General features: G+C 33.2%; 3 protein-coding genes across 6 annotated transcripts in view; 2 read left to right on the top strand and 1 right to left on the bottom strand.

Annotated features, from left to right (window-relative positions):
- Positions 1 to 14,908, bottom strand: part of Iml1 (GATOR complex protein Iml1) — a 289,826-nt gene that overhangs the window by 56,332 nt on the left and 218,586 nt on the right. The gene's annotated exons all lie outside the window — the stretch shown is intronic.
- LOC135837599 (hemicentin-1-like) lies at positions 609 to 4,471 on the top strand. The gene is made up of 8 exons (XM_065352926.1): positions 609 to 916; positions 1,012 to 1,164; positions 1,830 to 2,011; positions 2,097 to 2,213; positions 2,317 to 2,574; positions 3,371 to 3,524; positions 3,614 to 3,798; positions 3,946 to 4,471. The coding sequence occupies exons 1-8, from the start codon at positions 862 to 864 to the stop codon at positions 4,207 to 4,209; spliced, it is 1,368 nt and encodes a 455-aa protein (XP_065208998.1). The 5' UTR covers positions 609 to 861; the 3' UTR covers positions 4,210 to 4,471.
- Positions 7,064 to 11,966, top strand: LOC135837598 (uncharacterized). Its single transcript, XM_065352925.1, has 8 exons — positions 7,064 to 7,332; positions 7,425 to 7,586; positions 9,943 to 10,145; positions 10,226 to 10,345; positions 10,592 to 10,852; positions 10,927 to 11,080; positions 11,164 to 11,348; positions 11,497 to 11,966. The coding sequence occupies exons 1-8, from the start codon at positions 7,284 to 7,286 to the stop codon at positions 11,911 to 11,913; spliced, it is 1,551 nt and encodes a 516-aa protein (XP_065208997.1). The 5' UTR covers positions 7,064 to 7,283; the 3' UTR covers positions 11,914 to 11,966.

Here is a 14,908-nt window from a genome sequence, read left to right as displayed (position 1 = left end):
CTTCTAAATTGACCAAAATTCAATTTTTGAAAGTTTTGATAAACTATAGACTACAAAAAATTTGCTCTATTTGCGGAATACGGTTGCTTGTTGCGCTTTCACCTTCAGTTTTAGAGATAGGCAATTTTGTTGGTCAAAGAACCTTTTTTGTTTGCGTTGAAAAATTATGCCAGACCCAGAATGCAGAATCCATGGTCATGGTCAAAAATTGAATGTTCAAAAATCCAAACATCCCGGTCTCTTTATTTTCCAGATTACACTCATTACAGAAAAATCGAATACGGATCTCGTACATCTGCGAGTTGCTTTTCCATGTTTGTACAAAGCTACAAACACCAACTAACATCTATCTAAAATTCTACAGTAGACGAGACAGCATCGAATATCGATGCTGACGGATGCTTCCCTCGGTCGTCGGTCGGTAGTGCGACACATGATTACATGAATAATGTCATTGATGTCTGGTCTGATGATTGTTGATGATGAACGTAAATTTGGCAACATGTTCAAGGCTTAGGCATCATTTAGGCATTCAGACTTGTAGGGGAAACGGCAACTGCGCGCGCATCCTTATCTCACTCACTCGCTGGAGGCTAGCGCTGGAGATTCTCCGCTGGAGGTGAAGGGCAAATATTTCTTATTTCTTATCAAAACACATTGTGAATATCCGAAATCCGAATAAATACCTTATACGAGTAACGAGTAAGTCATAACTGCATGTCGTTTGTATCTAACGAATCGTTGAGACGTTGAAAAGTATACGTTCGGTTCTTGAATTGAATTAGTTTTCATAATCTTCAATATCATCAATCATCATAATACGAGTTAATCGTGAAGTAATTACAACATCTGAATTTTAAAATGCGTCCACTTCGCATATTATTATTTTGTGTTTTTTTAATACTTTATTGCAAAGGTGAGTACAAAGAGAAAGTATGCGAAGAATCGCTAAAAAAAACCGTCGCTTTCAATTTTGAATAACTTTTATATTTTTCTTTTACGCGTACACAGAATGCAGCACGAAGATACGACTGCGACTGACTCCACATGTTCGTCACACTCACAATACACCGAAGCCGGACAAGTTGGATGAAACGTCGAGATTCTTGAGTAGTTTATGCTCTGCGAATGGTCATGAGATGATATCGCCGCCGTTCCTCGAAGGTATGCAAGTTCAAATCTACAAAATGAGTTCACCTCATGTCATTAGTTTACCATTACCTGTGTCTATAGTCTGGTTGAAATTCCAAATCTTTAGACTGTTTTATGGAGATTGTCTATCCGAGTATATGTTGATGGTCAGTATCCTTATATCTTACACCTCTGTACGTGTTTCATAGCTGGAATGTATCCTCAGAAGACCTTGACCTTCAACAATATACAGTGATGGACTGATATTCCCAGTGTAAAAAATTAGCCAAAGTTGAAAACAACTTTTAGGATGCCCAATAATCCAAGAAACATACTCCCAAGCACCCTAATGCGATGTTTGTTTTGTATTACGTGTATTTTTCTTGAATATCTACCTGATTGGCGCAAGTTTAGTTTTCAACAATCTTTACAAGACTGGTCAATCAGCACCATTGTCTACGGGCTCCAACCAATCGGTGCCATTCTCACTGGATTGTGTTGTGTGTCCAAAAATTTGGCTCACAAACACCGATTTGAAATATTAAGACCCAGACCCAACTTATACATACGTACATTAATATCTGCGTAAATGTGCCCAACTGCCCATTCTATTTGTTCGTCATGATCTCCCTCAGCACTCTAATTGTATTTTCCTTCCGACATCAGTAATTAGTAAACTCGTATCGACTTTTCTATAGGCCACACACCAGATGTATCGATTTCGTCAACAACGTCCATTCGTAATTTGTATGATGTACTCGAAGGTTTGAAAAACAGTCCTCCATACTCCGCAATTTATGCGATCACATTTGCGACAGCATCCTGGGATGAAAGCTTAGTTGAAAGTTTTTTAGAACAAATACAAATCAAAAGATCGCAGGTGATTTCCGGCATATTTTGTGATTTCAATTCAGTTCGAACGTAAACGAAAATTATATGCACGAATATCTGATTTCTTTTCATAGGTCAATTTTTTCATCCAAGGCGAGTATCCTTCTGAAGTCGACTATTACCTTAAAGAGTATAGATTGATTACTTCGATAAGTAACGGAATCACGTGGACTTCATCCAAATTAAATCCGGTAAGAAGAGGGCTCTGGCAAATCAAAGTCATGCCATGGAATCATACTGTTCATATTAAATTAAATTAATACAGCTACCTAATACGAGTATTTTTCTTTACAGTTTACAGATTGTAAGTCTCTGAGGCTGAATTTTATTCCAACGAAAGCTCACCTGCTTACAGTTTATGGCACTGGTAATGGAACATATTGCATGACAATAGATTCACTTTTGAAAACTGATATAGAAGCAATGATATTCAGCAGTTTCGATTCAAACGAGTACAACATAACATTATCAATAAAACCCAAACGGACCAACCTCGTTAATGTGAAAGGAAAAGGAACGGAAAGCAGAATGCAAACAATAACCATTTCCGAGGTGATCATTTTCTCATACTACATACGTAATTCTTTAAGAAAAAACCTTCACAACCTGTCGACTTAGTTTGACTCACAATGAGGCGTAGTCGAATTATAAAGTCATACTCTCCTCTAATTTCGAATAAAAATGAACCAATTTTTGACTCAAAATTATTCTTCGAGAACAAAAATGCCCGAAAAATATTTTTCGTCCAAAAAGGTATCAAAATGTGTTAAAATTTCGGCAAAAAATCCAAAATTTCTATCGAGATATTTTAAGACGTAATTTTGAAGATGCTCGAGTCCAAAATTAGGTCATGATTTTGTTACAAATTTCGGCGAAAAATCAAAAATTTTTATCATTACTTTTTTTAGTAATAATTTTTAAAGATTTTCAATCCCAAAATTAGATCATGATTGGGTTAAAATTTCCATCGATAATTTTTTTGAGTAGATTTTCAAGTTCAAAATTGGTTCACGATTTTTTAAATTTTTGAAAAATTACAAAACAAATTTAATGACTTAATTTTTGGTTTAAAATAATTCTTCGAATTGATTAATTTTAAAGATTTTCAAGTTCAAAATTATAGGTCATGATCTCATGATTTTAAAAATTTTTGAAATTAGCCAAAATAGGTTAAAATTCCGACAGAAAATCAAATTTTTTCATCGAAACCTTTTTCTGAATAGGAAGAATCTCAGAATTTAGTTCTACGAAATGAGAATTTCAGCTGACAAGTTGCATTGTGAATTCAAGCATTACCTTGCGAGACGAATTTGGATTTTTGAACAATTTTTATGTATATGTATTACAGGTATGTGTGAAAGTTCGTAGAAAATCCCAAAATTCCGGATATGATTCTTTTTACGCGATACGAGGGTTCAGCGAAAGCGACTTCGACTTCGATTATGGGTTCTCCAAGGACAACGTGACATCATTGGATGATACATATCTCAGACCAGTCAAAGGTAGGAAAAATAACTACCGAGTTTTTACACTAAAAATATACCCCATACTAATTATTTCATCTCGTTGCATATTCATCATCACACATCAGGAATATCGAACAAAATTTACGTCTCGACATGCTTCAAAAACACTCCAAATGGATTTGATCATTTCAATATAGTATTTTTAAATGGCAGTACTTTTGGAGAAGAAATGCCTCTGGAACAGATACCAAACACCGATTTGTTCGTAGGATCATTCGATCCACCGATTAAGGAATATTTTTACATACGAGTGAGTGTGTATACCTAATTTCATTTTATTTTAAATATGTACACTTGCATCAAAAACGTTCCATTACAATTAAGTCAGTCGATAGCTCAACACGAAGAACTATGAATTTTAAGTAAAGAAAATATTACGAATTTGTTTTCTCTTTAGGTCACAACCTACGCCGATGGCGAAACAATCTCACGGATGTCATTTATTGCGATGAATGCTGCAGATGGGTTTGGCGAAGATAAACAAAATCCAACGTTTATACCCAAACCAATATGTGACAATCCACAGTCTTCGGAATCAGAAAACGAATTCGTAAAATTTGTGCTGGTATGCGTGATTGTCTATTTATTGATGGCGCTGTTCTTCTTTTGGCCTAAACGTTTTTGTAGGCAATCTCCTGAATGTTCAGAAGCGTCGTCGTAGAGAAGTAATATGTATACTTAACCTCCTGGAATACTTAGAACGAGCTCGTCGTCGAGCATGGTGTCAAATAAATCGTTTATTATGATGCCTTCTAAAAGAGTTTTGACAATAAACGACTGTATCAAAATGACACGTGTATTTTTTCAACGCGAATATTATGCAAATTTCCACAATGTAAATTGAAAATGAAGTTGTTCGAAACATTTTTTAACAAAAAGTGGACTTTTCAGACATGCAAGGCAGAAATCAATGTTGTTTGGACGTTTTGGCAAAAAAAAAAATCTTGGCAAATTTGGCAAAAATTACAACCAATTTGACTATTTTATCAAAAAATTACTTCCTGAGAATTTTGACGAAAAAAGAAAAAAAATTTTTCGTCAACTCGCCAAAAATTGACACTCAAGGGTCATTCCACGTCAATTGGACCAAGAAGTGGTAGGTGGGTTCGGCGATTTTTTTGAAATTTTTCCTGTGAAAAGACCTTCCCAAGGGATGACCAATGGCGCAAATCGCAGCCCTCTAGCTCATTTTTAACGGCAGCCAGGGGGTGTCAAAGTTTTCAGTGAACCTAAAATATCATCCATTTCAGCAGTGGATTGCTCGATAACCGCGCTACCTACAAAAATGGAACTTTCTCCCATAGTTAGAGGTTTTGGAAGGCTTTTTGATGATATCATAAAAATCAGTGTTGCCACTTTTTTTGGTACAAAAAATTAGCTCAAAAAGTTTCAAAACGTAATTTTCATATCGTTCCGACTCTCAAAAAATCTGAAAAAAATATATTATGGACAACTGTTCATGCTGAACAACATATTAAAAAATTGGGATGGTAACTTGTAACAAATTCGATTTAAAAAAATTTAAACTTTCCGAAAAAATGCGATTTTTTGATTTAAAACATGAAAAAAAGTTTTGATGGGTAAAGTTGACCCATTTGATCCCTATTTTTACGTATCTGTTGAGAAAGTTGAAAAACCCCCTTCACTTGGTGAAATTTCATCACAAAAAAATCAAAATTCAAAAAAATTCAAAAAAAAGCAAATTTCATTTTTTTGCTGTGAGTGAGATTTTCATCAACTTTTTCATGAAATACGTCAGAAAGTGGTCAAAATAAGACAACTGAATAAATTTAAGCTTTTTTTGATGTTTGAAATTGAAAATTGAATTTTTTCAAATTTTGATTTTTTTGTGATGAGTTCATTTTATTGAGTGAAAGGGGTTTTTTCAACTTTTTCAACAGATACGTGAAAATAGGGGTCAAATGGGTCAACTTTACCAATCAAAACTTTTTTTCATGTTTTAAATCAAAAAATCGCATTTTTTCGGAAAGTTTAAATTTTTTTAAATCGACTTTGTTACAAGTTACCATCCCAATTTTTTAATATGTTGTTCAGCATGAACAGTTGTCCATAATATATTTTTTTCAGATTTTTTGAGAGTCGGAACGATATGAAAATTACGTTTTGAAACTTTTTGAGCTAATTTTTTGTACGAAAAAAAGTGGCAACACTGATTTTTATGATATCATCAAAAAGCCTTTCAAAACCTCTAACTATGGGAAAAAGTTCCATTTTTGTAGGTATCGCGGTTATCGAGCAATCCACTGCTGAAATGGATGATATTTTAGGTTCACTGAAAACTTTGACACCCCCTGGCTGCCGTTAAAAATGAGCTAGAGGGCTGCGATTTGCGCCATTAGTCATCCCTTCGGAAGGTCTTTCCACAGGAAAAATTTCAAAAAAATCGCCGAACCCTCCTACCACTTCTTGGTTCAATTGACGTGGAATAACCCTCGATGAAAATCTTGATAAAAAACGAAAATTTTTTCACAATTTTATCAAAAACAGTATTTTTTTTAGCATTCTTGGCAAGAACAGGAGTGTTTTACAATTTTGGCAAAAATTGACCCCTTTTTGACAGTTTTACCAGAAATGGGCGATTTTAGACTTTTTAACAATTCTGCCAAAAATGGGCACTTCTTGACCATGTTGTCAAAAATTGACACTTTTTGATTTAAGCAAATTTGGCAAGAAAAAAAAACAAATCTTAAGAACCATATTTGGCAAAAAACAGGATTTTTGTTTAGCAATTTTGAAACAAAAAGAGGATTTTTTAAACGGGAAAATCGATTTTTTTTATGTTTAGACTGGGAGGGGGTACATAAAATTATGGACTTGCAACTTTCAAAAATTAGCGAAAGGCCTGGTTATCTCGTAGATAAATTTGTAGTGCCAAGGTATTCTTTTATCAATGAAACACAAATTGTCGTTGTTTCAAACCACTTTTTATCGTTCAAATGAATATATTCAGCAAACCACATTTTTTTATCGTTCAAAATATGAATATATTCAGCAAACCACATTTTTTATCGTTCAATTATACATATATTTCCCTAAATAAATTTCAACCAAAATAATCACAAATCAATTTTCAATTTATTTCCTTCTGACTTCACACCAATAAAAATTTTACAAACATAATTGTCGTTGTTTAAAACACTTTTTATCGTTCAAATGAATACTCTGCAAACCACCTTTTTTATCACAACAAATCTCAAAAAAATTCATTAAAAAACCAAGTACATATTATTTCAATTGTAATTATTATTTTTTGTAATAATTTGGTACTGTCCATTATCACCTTTTGTCTATTCATTGTTATCCCCAACATCCCTTACTTCCTCGTTCAGGATCTTTTCACAACAGATCTTTCTTCTAATCTGGTTCTGACCACTCCTCTCCTTGAATCATCCCTACATTCTATTATTCAATTTTTAGTCTATTCTGTGCATGGGAGATAGGGATACATGACTGGCTGAACGCACAGGTAGTCTTTCTATTGGTGTCAGTTAGTATACAATACCTCGCATCCTGCAGTGCATAGTGCATTAGTGTACATCCAAGCATTCTTTCATTTCATCTCGCTGTCAGTTTAGTTCGTCGGTTGCAAGAAAAGTTGACTCGTTTTCGTATATCTAGTTTCCAATACCTACATATATTATCGATGATATGCAACAGAGATCTATGAATAAGTATATGGTATAACTTGTGAAGTAATTGCAACTGAAGTCTGAAATGCGTTCATTTTACCCAATTTGTGCATTAATATTACTTTATTGCAATGGTGAGTATTATAAGAATTAATGCAAACAGTGCCTATATTTTAAAAATCACTCGACTTATTAATTTTTCATCAATTTATACCTATCTACACAGAATATACGGCGAATAATGAGGTTCGATTTTTATACGATAAGAAGAATGTGACAAAATATGACGATAATGTCACAACGGAGTTTTTTTCGTCTTTCGCTCATTCGACATTCACATTTCTGGGATATAATCTGAACGGCAGCTTCACCACGATAAACTACCTCGGTAAGTGACCTACAAGTTCACACGAATACTTACAGTTATTTCAAATTTTTTAGTAGAATATCTTGCTTGATTTACTTAACCCTCAAACATTCAGACGAATATAAAAACACAGAATAAATAACGCTTTCAATGTCTTGAATAGGACTTACCTACATGAGTATCACATTAACCTCCTGCATGTCCCCCCTCCTCTGCTCCTCAAAACTACATAGGCTATGTCCTGAATGATATGTTATTTTTTAAATGAATTTCGACAAAGCAAAACACTGAATTGAGTCAATTTTGAGAGAACTTGATATGATTAAGTATCATTTGACACATTTCACATAACTGATTCAAAAGTTAAAAAATCGTCATGATTTTTCATTTCCAAAAAAACAGAAGTTGTTAACTTTGAACTGCACTTTTTTTCTTGGAGCAAGACAGAAGGGCGAGGTTGCGACTTTCAAACTTTTGGAACTTTTTTACAACCAATGCGGCTTCCATGCAACTCATGTCAAGCTTTAATACATCCAACATCTGATGCACTCCACTTAAGACCAAAAAATGTAAACAAAAAATTTCATCATAAAAAAATCAACAGGTTTTACATCGAGAAGTCATATTTTAGGTCACTAGCATCCAAACTTCATTCCACGACACCCATGGTCCCAATCTGTAGACAAAATTAATTCGATCGGGTCTCTATAGCACTTTGTGAGGTTCCCTCGTGTAAATCGGGAGCAAAAAAACTCGAAAAATTTTTGTTTCTTGAGATAAATTAGTAAAAGCTGATAAGTTTATTGTGTAATGATGTTAAACAAACCATTAATTTTACTCATTTCCGGTGAATTCTTGATAACATACAGAATCTAACATTTCTCCCCAAAAATAGATACCTACAGGCTATACAAATGATTACATTCGACTGAAAATCAAACATTATACCCAATTAGGCAGTTCATTATAAAATATATGAAATATGCAGCAGATTGGAAAAGAACGTCAGAGAAAAACGTTAAATTATGTTCAGTTTTGACCTTTCGTTCCTAATTAGTGTTTCAAATCAAGTGATAAACGAAAAGAGGGGGTAGAGGGTGAAGAATTGGAAATGCAGTATTGAAAACCGTTTAAAAATCAAAGCAATACTTTTAGTTTCTTCTGATTGGAGGGCACGTGCTCAATTTTTTCCAAAAAAGTGGCTCTAATAGGAACAAAAAAAAGTCTTACAGAAACGTGAGCAAAACATCTTAATAAATAAAAAAAATTAAAATATTTAAAAAATCACGAATTGAAATGTTCTAGTTTTCAATTTTGAAATGTTAAGCTTTTTCAAAACTTTCTGATAAAAAAGTTAGACATTTTGGTAGCCTAATTTTTGGCTGGCGACAAATTTTAACGAAAGGAGCTAAAAGGGTTTTTTGACAATTTCTGAAATTTTTGAACAATTTATGGAAAAAAGTGAGACTTTTCGGATTTTTTATTGCGAAAAAAAAGATAAGTAATCTTATGCAATTCTATATTAAAAAACAAGAATTTTTGACAAAAAGCCATAAAGCAAGACCTTGATGATGATTTCAGAAAAAAGCTGAACTTTTTGGGAGTAATTGGCGAGGAAGTGATACTTTTTTGGCAATTTCTTGCAAAAAAGATGAACTTTTGGATTTGGATAATTTTTGTAAAAAATGTGTAAATCTACATCAAATTTACCAAAAAAAAAATTCAACGCTTTCAATAAAAAGCAACAGCTTTTGGGAATTATTGACAAAAAAATTCTTCGCAAATTATTTTCGAAAAACAAGTCTTTCTTATAGTTTTTGGATTTAAAAAAAACGAGAATTTTTAGTAGGTAAGTAATTTTTTTGTGTGGCAATGTCAAGTGTAAAAGGCGAGACATTTTTAATTGCTAAAAATTTGCTGGCAATGTTTGGACAATTCTTGGAAAAAAGCAAGACATTTTGGAGTTTTTTGTAATCAATAAACCACAATTTTTAGCAATTTTTCTAGAAAAAACAAGATTTATGTCAATTGTGAAAAATTGAGAATTTTTTACAGTACTCTTGAAAAAAAGCAAGTCGACAATTTTTTTTAGCAATTAAAGCAGGACTTTCAGGAATTTTTGACGAAAAAGGGACATTTTTCAACAAAAAATGAGATTATTATGGGAATTTTGACAAATGTGAGATTTTTTTGGTAATAAAACAAAATAACCAAAAATTCTTAAAACAAGGCAAAGGAGGATTCTCAATTCTCATCAAACACAAACGATAAGGGTTTTAAAGAAGGGGTCCGGATTGGTCTTTATCTAATGCAGAATTCCAAGCAAACAAATTAAATAGGTATCACTAATTCTCATATGCTGTGATCATTTTTCCAGACACTAAAGAAATATCGAAGCCTACAACATCGATCAACAATTGCAGCATCGAAGCTCAGAAAGTACTGGAAAGTTTACTCACACATTTACGAATCTATCCTCCATACACTGTATTCTACGTAATAACAAATCAAACATCGCCATGTAATGATCCCTTCATAATTGACCAAATTATGGAACAAATACAAATCAAACGATCGGAGGTAATTTTTTGGTACATTTTGAAATTTTGGATTATGCACTTTAGTCTATTTGAAAGCAAACTAAATCAATTTTTTCACAGGTAAACTTTTTCATCGAAGCAGAGTTCTCTCCTCAAGCTGACTCCCTTGAAAATTACAGATTGATTAGTTCGATAAGCAACGGGCTCGTATTTCGTCCAAAATCGTTTACATTAATGCAGGTAAGAAGAATATTCATTTTTCAAACTATAGAGAATCATTATTCATTAAGCAATCAGTCTGATTGAATTGAACACTTGTTAGAGAGAACTTATCAAAAAAATCCTCATGATAAGGAGAGCTAATATAAGGCAAGGCATGATTGAGTCATCACCTGATATTATGTATTAAATACGAGTAAAATTATCATTCGTAAATTTTTTCAACATGATTCACCTAACATGGCTTAAAATTATGTTTTTTTACAGTTTGCGAGCTCGAAGTACTTGCGATTCAATTCCATGTCCCAAAAAGCAAATCTACTAGCGATTTCTGGCACAGATAATGGCACATACTGCATGAAAATAGATTCACTTTTGAAAACTAACATAGAAGACATGGTATACAGCAGTTTTGATTCGAACGAATTTGAGATAATACCACCTTTAAAACCCAATCGAACAACCGTCATTAATACGATGAGAAGAAAAGGCTCTAAAAACAAAATGCAAGCAATAACGACTGCGGAGGTTATCAATTTTTTCATCCTGCATCCATTCGTTGAACTGAACTTAGATTATATTAACAAAGTTTGCGATTTCAGATATGCCTGGAAGTTCGTAAAATATCCAATAATTCAGATCATCCTTCTTTTTTTATGCTACGAGGGATCGGCGAGAGCATTTTCGATTTTAGCTATGGGTTTTCCACGGAGCAAGTTCGATTCATGAATGAGACATATCGAAGGCCAATAAAAGGTATAGGAAAGGTGCAGACGAGAGAGATTTCACATTAAAAATTGTACACATTTAATTTCATCTTATTTATGTGAATTCTACAGATAAATCAAACAAAATCTACGTATCATCGATCGATAGAGACAAGTATTTTGAATTTGATTATTTTACGTTACTTTTTCCAAATGGCACTACTTTCGGAGAAGAAATGCCTCTAGAACCGATACCAGACACCGATCTGTGTGTAGGATCATTCGAACCCCCGAATAAGGAATACTTCTACATAAAAGTGAGTGTACCTACTACCTAATACCTATCTATCAATTACCATATTATTATTTCTATGAAATTAAATTAACACTATATACCCGGGCTAATCGAGCCAGTGTATAAAAATACAAATTTTATGACTAAAAAAGTATGTTTTCTTTTCACAGGTCACAGCATACGTGCAATGTGAAAAGGTCTCAAGAATATCTTCAACTGCAATGAACGCTGCAGAAGGGTTTGGCGAAGAACACCATAATCCGACGTTCGAACATAAACCATTATTTCAACGCGATCCAATTAAACGCTACGTCATACCAACATATCAATATTATTATCCAGCAACTTCCAAATCAATAAACGAAACGCTATCATTAACGAATGCTGTGCTAATCATTGTAGTTGCGATATTAACAGTTGTAGTTTTTACAATTTTGGCTATTAAAATTATCGATGCGCGCTGGCCGATTCCTGATCACTCGCAGCGCTCCGGAGAAATACCACAACCACTTGGAATAGAACAAGCTCGTCGTCGAGCGCAGCCAAACATTTATACTCGTATTTCTAGGTCCGTTCGTAGAGATTAATAAAAATGTAGAAAATTAAATAAACCTATTATAATCACAGATTGGTCCATTTTTGAAAAATGTCAACTGCATAGTGCATAAGCACTCACCAAACCAACTTGATGATATTTGTTGGGAGTTTGAATCGAATCCAGCCATTTTACCGAAGAAGCAAACTCTCAAATTGAAATTGTTCGATAAAAATTGGAAGTATCCTACCTCAAAACAGTATAAAGCAATGAGTCCTTTAAATGGGACCGTTTTCAAAAATGAAAATGAAACCAAAAAAACAATTAGCCCTGCAGAAGCCAAAAAAAAATTGAACTAGGTAAAGTTAAATGGAGAAAAAAAAGCTTTTTTCGATGTTTGATAAATTTTTGAAAACAAAAATTGGAATTTAATCAAACTAATTTCGGCAGCTGATATTTGTCAGGGCAGGAGCGGTTTCTCTAAAATCTAGAATTTTCAATACATTCCCAAACTTTCCCCCGAATACATTTTCCTGAATGGAAAACTCCCGAATTGCCATTTACTCGAACTCCAATACTTATCTCAGATGCACAAAAGGGTACAAAAATTTTGTTTTTCGCCAAAGTTGCGGAAAAGACCTGTTTCTTGTTTTTTTGCCAAAATCTCAAAAAATCCTACTTTTCTGTCAAACATTTTTCAAGAAAAATTTGTTTGTTAGTCAAAAGTTACTACTCAGTTTTTTTTTTTCAAAATTGCTCAAAATTCTTGTTTTTTTGCCAAATTGCCGAAAAATCATTTTTTGAGGCCAACATTTTTAGAAAGTCTTACTCTTTTATCACCAAAAAATCAGCTGTTTATCAAAATCACCAAAAAATCTTACTTTTTTTTGCCAAAATTGCGAAAAGTCTTTCCTATTTAAAAAAAAAAAACCCCTTTTTTATACGCCAAAAGTAACAAAAAAGCTTGTTTTTTTAGTCGTCAGAATTTTCAGAACTTTTGGCCTTTTCGTTGCAAAAATCAAGTTTTTTAATTTTTTTTTTTTTTTTTGACATTTTTTTATACTGGGCGTGTATAACTGCCAGGATTTTTACGCCCAGTTTCGAGAGGTTTGTCTAGATTCGGTTTGAAAGATTGATTTCTTTGATGTATTTAAGAATGTTTTCCATCTGCTTGATGTTGTCAGGAATTGTAGGGTTGAGGTCTGAAATGTTTAAGGATTGACGTTTTGTTTTGAGGGAGGGACAGTAGAATAGAAGGTGTTGGGTGGAGATTATTTCAGAATTACAGAATTGACAGGTGGGTTTAGGAGCTTTGGTGTACAAATAGCTGTGGGTTAATTTGGTATGACCAATTCGGAGGCGGGTGATTATAATTTCTTCTGATCTATTTAGGTGACTAAGGTGCTTCCAAGGGAGGATTGATTTTTTGTGGGTAAATAGTTTGTGATTTGTTTTTGAGTTCCATAGGTTTTGCCAGTTGGAGTTTTGGATGATTTTTAGAATGTTAATAACATCATCATGGGTCACAGAGAAAATTTTAGAGGGGGTAACAGCTGTTTTAGCTGATTCATCTACTGCCTGATTTCCTTCAATGCCTACATGACTTGGGACAAACATAAATTTAATAATTTTGTCAGTAGACTGAAGTTTATAGATGATTTGATGGATCTTATGAACAAGTTGATGTTCAGAAAATTTGTTTTGAATTGATAAAAGAGCAGCGAGTGAGTCTGACTGAATCAGGAATTTTTTGTTGGGGCTTTTTGAAGTAGAGATCTTTTGTAGGCAATGGAGTATAGCAGAAACTTCTAAATTGAAAATTGAAGAATATTTATGAGCTGTGAAGTTGGTAATTTTACCATCAATAGAAAAAGCATAGCCTGCATATTCAAACTCATTTTTAGAACCATCTGTGAAGCATAAAATAAATTCATGATATTCTGCTATGATCTCAGTATATTTTTCTTTGATGAAACCAGATGGGTACTCATTTTTTTTGTATTGGGATAAGGATAGATTGAATTCTGGTAAAATTAATTCCCAGGGAGGAAATTTATTGTACTCGGAAGTGAGGTCTAATAGGCTTACATGGTAATTTCCTAAAGAATTTTGGAGAATGCAGGAGTGATTTTCAGAATGGTTTGAAATATTTTGAATTTGTTTTTTGATTAAAGTTCTGACTGGGTTTGTTGGATTTGTTGTTGCTGATACAATGAATTTATTAGTAATATAGAAATTCCCGAAGTTTGGAGGGGGTTCACTAGCTTCACAGTAGATGCTGTCTATAGGAGAGGATGGTAATGCTCCAATACATAGGCGTAAGGCAGCATTTTGTATTACTTTAAGGATTGATAGGTTTTTATCTGATGCACTGATATAGGCTGGATATCCATATTCTATTTTGCTTCTAATTAGAGATCTATATAACTGAAGTAAAAGGGATCTTGAAGGGTTATATTTTGGATTTTTAATCACTTTCAATAGATTTAGGGTTTTCATTAAGTTCTGTTTAATGGATAAAAAGTGAGGTGTCCATTTGAGCTTGCAATCGAAAATCAATCCAAGGAATTTTGTATTTGATTTGAATTCAAGTTTTTTACCTTTGAGAGTTAGGGAAGGAAGTTCAATTTTGTTTTTTCTAGAAGAAAGAATGCAATGGGTTTTAGACTGTGAAAATGAGAGACCATTTGAATCTGCCCATTCTTGAATTTTATCAAAGGTTTCTTGGATAAAGAGCTGTGCTATTTGTAAGTCTTTGAAACATAGGGAGATGTTCATATCATCTGCAAATAATCTTAGTGACATTGGGGGAGGGATAATGCTATGAATACTATCAATAAGGAGAATAAAAAGAGTTGTACTCAATACAGAGCCTTGTGGAACACCATTTCGAATTTCATATACTTGTGATAAGGTATTATTTATTCTAACTTAAAAATACCAAAAAAGCATTCTTTTTTGCCAACATTACGAAGAAAAAATTCGTTGAAAAACTGTAAAATAGACTTATTTTTTGTACAACAATATCCAAAAAACCCTGTTTTTTT

Source organism: Planococcus citri, chromosome 2, assembly GCF_950023065.1.
Source record: "Planococcus citri chromosome 2, ihPlaCitr1.1, whole genome shotgun sequence".
Lineage (NCBI taxonomy): Eukaryota > Metazoa > Arthropoda > Insecta > Hemiptera > Pseudococcidae > Planococcus > Planococcus citri.
Note: the sequence above shows the minus strand (reverse complement) of the source record. Positions and strands in the feature narration are given on the sequence as shown.